Here is a 4,670-nt window from a genome sequence, read left to right on the forward strand (position 1 = left end):
GATGCAGCCCAGAGTACGGTTGGCCTTCTGGGCTGCCAGCGCACATTGCCAGCTCATGTCCAGCTTTTCACCCACCAGCACCCCCAAGTCCCTCTCAGCAGGGCTGCTCTCGATCCTTTCTTCCCCCAGCCTGTACTGATACTGGGGGTTACCCCGACCCAGGTGCAGGACCTTGCACTTGGCCTTGTTGAACCTCATGAGGTTCACACAGGCCCACCTCTCCAGCCTGTCCAGGTCTCTCTCGATGACATCCCGTCCTTCTGGTGTGTCAACCGCACCACTCAGCTTGGTGTCATCTGCAAACTTGCTGAGGGTGCACTCGATCTCGCTGTCTAAGTCATTGATGAAAACATTAAACAGCACCGGTCCCAGTACGGACCCCTGAGGGACACCACTCGTCACCGGTCTCCATCCGGACATCGAGCCATTGACCACTACCCTCTGGACGCGACCATCCAGCCAGTTCCTTATCCACCAAACAGTCCACCCATCAAATCCATAGCTCTCCAATTTAGAGGGAAGGATGTTGTGGGGGACCGTGTCAAAGGCTTTGCAGAAGTCCAGATAGATGACGTCTGTTGGTTTTCCCTTGTCCACTGATGCTGTCACACCACTCTTTTCCTGAGAAGTAGTAGCTGCCTGGGTCTTTGAATAAGTGCAGAGAAAGCAAAAGTATGGATAATGACCATCCAGTGGAGAAGCAAACCACACTTTACCTTCAAATCATTAGCAGCCTGCTCTATGCTCCTTCTGTTACCAGCTTCTCGCTCCTTTCTCTCTTCTAGATCCTTCAAACACAATGTCATGAGTTCCTATACAGCAACGAAACAAAATAAAACAGTTTCATAACAACATCTGTAAAAACAGAAACTGGTATCCAGCTTCCTTTCCATATAGGGGAGTATGTTACTGAAACACCCAGTTTATGAGGCTTATTAAGACCAGTAGTGATGAAACGTAAGGATTTCAACGTTTCACCTGCTCCTGGTGGTTATACCGGTACAATTTGGAGAGCTGTACAAATTAGTACCACCTTCATAAGAAAACAGGGAAACCTATGGCGAAAAAACCTTTTTCATCTTTATCTACAGCAGGGTGCATTTCAAGACTGTATCCTCATGCATTGGGCGGCTGAAGGGCAAGCTAACCAAGTACTTTTATTCAGAGGACCAGTGGGAGGCTCTGTCTAGAGCCAAAATGCAGTGAATGTTCAGGATGCTTCCCCGCGTACAAAAAAGAAATCAGGAATACCCCACTGTCACTACAGTGATGCTGTAGTCTGAATGCCTGCAACAACAAATATTACCAGTTTGGCACACAGCATCTGGTGTGCCCTGAGATGCACTGAGGAAATGTTCTGCTGTGTCTAGCCCCACAGTTGCTCACCCGCAGCACTCTGAAATCAGGCTGTCCTCTGTCCAGAAGGTTGAACAGTCTTGGTGCACTTTGTGATGCATTTTTGTCATTAATACCATGAAAGATCCAGGCAATGCAGCCCCACGCTCTCAGTGCACTAGTGTTGTAACAGACTCTCTCAGTAAATACCAGATAAGCTAGCTCCAGAGGTGTAGCTGTTATCAGTGCCCTGTTCTGTACCACGTACATGTACCAGCTCGCTGCAACTTCCCCAGGTCAGCATGGCATTTAAACTCTGCAGGGCTGACAAACTGAGCAGACGTATTGCTTCACGGGCAACAGTCTGCATTTCTGATGTGTCTCCTTTGAAGACACACACTATTTTTCATTTATGACAGTCAGAAGAAAATGGACTCCCAGCAAGCTTCCATCTGGAAGTCCCTTGGCACAGGCACATCCATGCAAGTAGAGGAATGTTCCCGCATGGAGCCATCCATTCCAGCCACAATTTTCCAGTTTGGTCAGTAGTTCTACTAGCTATCAGCCTTCCTCAATTTTTCTGCAGCCTAGATCTCATTCCATTCCTCAAAGACTGACAAAGACCACAAAGCAAAACCCAATCTTCCTTCTCTGCTAATAAAATGCATCACCTCAAGCACTCACTCCCTCACAAAAGCGACCATCTGCAAATACTTAGACCAGCCCCAAGCACTTCTGGTTAAGCATTACTTTCTTTACAGAGGTAAATGAAAGAGCTGCTTCCTAGCAGTGGACACACTGGGTCTGCGGCACTGGCAGGCAACCCACGTCACTCACCCAGAGGAACCAACTCCAAAAGCATTCCTTTAGGGATTGCCTAGATGCCCCAACTCACTCAAGTGAAAACACCGTAAAAGCAAGGATTTCTGAGAGATGAGACTCCTAGCTCTAGTCAGGCTCACAGGACACACACCAAGGGCACAGCATGCTGATCCTGTGTCCTGCATTCAGGAGCACAGGGAGCGTCCTTCCAGATGGTTTTATACAACCTTGACCCAGGGATGAACCAGCTGATGGACCTTGCACAATGGTTCTCATCTCTTCTTGGCATCCAGAGCTAGGATTTGCTAAAAGCACTGAGGAATATTCTCACATGCTGCCTGCTTGATGTTACATCACAAGGGCTGCACAGAATAACTGCTCCCAGCAAACAAAATCATTAGTTAAAATATCATCTTTTAGGCTACAACTACTTTTCATAGTTTGTGCCCGAAACCTCTGCAGCCCTAAGCAAGCAGATGTCAGAAGAAACTTCCTAGAGGCGGAGTTTCACACGGGGACCCGAGTTTCTACCCTGCTCACTTCCTGGTTTGGCAGAGACAAATAACTACTTACCAACAGCACCCACCTGCTCCCCTGTGTCCAGCAGACCCCCAGGGAACCCACACAACTTACGGTTTTGTGCACTTTACCCTGGCTCGAATTAGGTTGCCACAGGTCAATACCTCCATCCAACACATTGTCCCGGCGTCACGAAGGGAATGCTAACACTGCAGCCAGTTCCCAGCCGCAAGAGGGATACTTTGGATGAAAGCACACCAGCTGGCAGGAGCAGTGCTCTGTGTTGCCCTGACATCTTCAGCGGTCTTGCCCCTGTGCTGCTGTTTACTTGCGGCGTAGTGTACTGCCCTCTGCCTTTGTACTACTCTCTAACATGGAGTGCAATAAAACGCCATGAGAATTTAGTATGACCTGTGCGTCTGCTCACAATCTGTGGGAACTAGAAAACTTCCTAGTAACAATGCTCCAAAATACCAGAATGGGAAGGAGCTCTCTGAAATTGTGGAGGGGAAAAAAAAAAAAAGCTCCTGAACATCAAATGTCTGTGCTCCTACAAATCTCTGTGTCACTACTTCTTAAGCCTCCCAAGCTTTGCACCACAGCACTCAGGACTCAGCAAGCCTCCTGGCAGGCTCTCTGGAGTATAACAAAGGACAAGCAGGAAGTATTGGGCAAGCTTGCAAAGCTTCCTGGGGCTGCCTGATGGACAGTTAAACTGGGATGAACAGAAAAAGCTTAGGGAAGAACCCTTGTGCTGGTTGTGGCTGGGACGGTATTAATTTTCCTCATAGCAGCTTGCAGGGTGCTGCATTTTAGATGTGACTATACCAAGTGCAGAAGAGGTTTGGAGGGGGCACAAGCAGGCAGATAACTCAAACTAATCAGAGAGATATTCTATGCCGTATAATGTCATGCTCAGCAATAAAACAGGGTGGGTGGGGTGGGGTGCGTAGGTCGGTTAGCCATCTTTAGCTCAGGACCTATGCTGGGGAACTGGTCTACCTGTAGCAGGTGGTGAGTGACTGCCTTTGCATCACTTCTTTTGTTTTGTTTTGTTCTCTTTCTCTCTTCTTCTACTTCTCCTTCGCTTATTAAACTACTTTTATCTCAACCCATGAGTTTTCTTGGGTTTAGTCTTCCTTTCCTCCTCCCCTGTCCCACCGGGCATGGGAGGGGGAGTGAGCTGAGCAGGCAGCTTGTGGTGCTTAGGTGCCTACCAGGGTTAACCCCCTGCTCCCTATCCCCAAGGAGTCGTCAGCGAACAGGCTCTGTGCATGGGGACTCACTGTGGTCTAGAAAGCCATGGCAATGGGGGAAGGGGATAAACACAAATGGCCTTTGGCCTTTCCCCTTTCCCTGTGGCACCCACGTTTCTGTCAAAGGTAATTCCAGCCTGGCAATGAAAACAAGTCCCCCAGGGCAACCAAGCCGCTCTGATTCCTCACACAAGGTCTGAGGAGAAAACCCTGCCGCCTGTGACCTGACAGACAACGTCACCTCCCCACTGTCCCTTGATTTATGCTCCCATTACGTGTGAGCTTGGGGTGTGACCGGGTGAAGACACTCGCTCTGATGCACAAACCACGTCCCTTGTGCAGGTGACAGCATGCTTACCCCTGTCCGTATGGGATTTACAAAGCACCTGCCAAAGTACGAAACTTTGTTGTACGGCCTACAACACCCATGCGACAACAAAAGCTGGGCTCCACAAGCGGTTCCTAAGGCAAGCAAAGCAAGGCCGAAGGTTTTAGACGCTCGGCCCACTGCTGCCCACCGCACTAATACTCACAGCTGCCACCACCTCACCCTGCAAAAGAAAACCCAGCCACACAAGTCCCAGAAACCACGAAGAAAGCCGGCAAGAGGCACAACCGCATCAGGAAGATTTCTGCTCCGGCTCCATGCCCCGCGGTCGCCCCCCAGCTCCCGGTTCTAGCCCAGCGGCCCCGCGCCGCTGGCGCTGGTCTCGCCGAAAAAGTCGCCGCCGCGGCAAA

At 49.8% G+C, this 4,670-nt stretch overlaps 1 protein-coding gene across 2 annotated transcripts in view; it reads right to left on the minus strand.

The window, feature by feature from the left end:
- The window catches only part of TRIM14 (tripartite motif containing 14), a 10,224-nt gene extending 9,406 nt beyond the window's left edge, over positions 1-818 (minus strand). For both annotated transcript variants that reach the window (XM_035888490.1, XM_035888489.1), the window contains exon 1: positions 717-818. In XM_035888490.1, coding sequence (XP_035744383.1) covers positions 717-806 — 90 coding nt within the window. In that variant the 5' untranslated portion in view covers positions 807-818. The remainder of the gene's footprint in view (positions 1-716) is intronic.
- Positions 819-4,670: the final 3,852 nt, after the last annotated feature.

Source organism: Egretta garzetta, unplaced genomic scaffold (assembly GCF_000687185.1).
Source record: "Egretta garzetta isolate BGI_Z169 unplaced genomic scaffold, ASM68718v1 scaffold271, whole genome shotgun sequence".
NCBI lineage: Eukaryota > Metazoa > Chordata > Aves > Pelecaniformes > Ardeidae > Egretta > Egretta garzetta.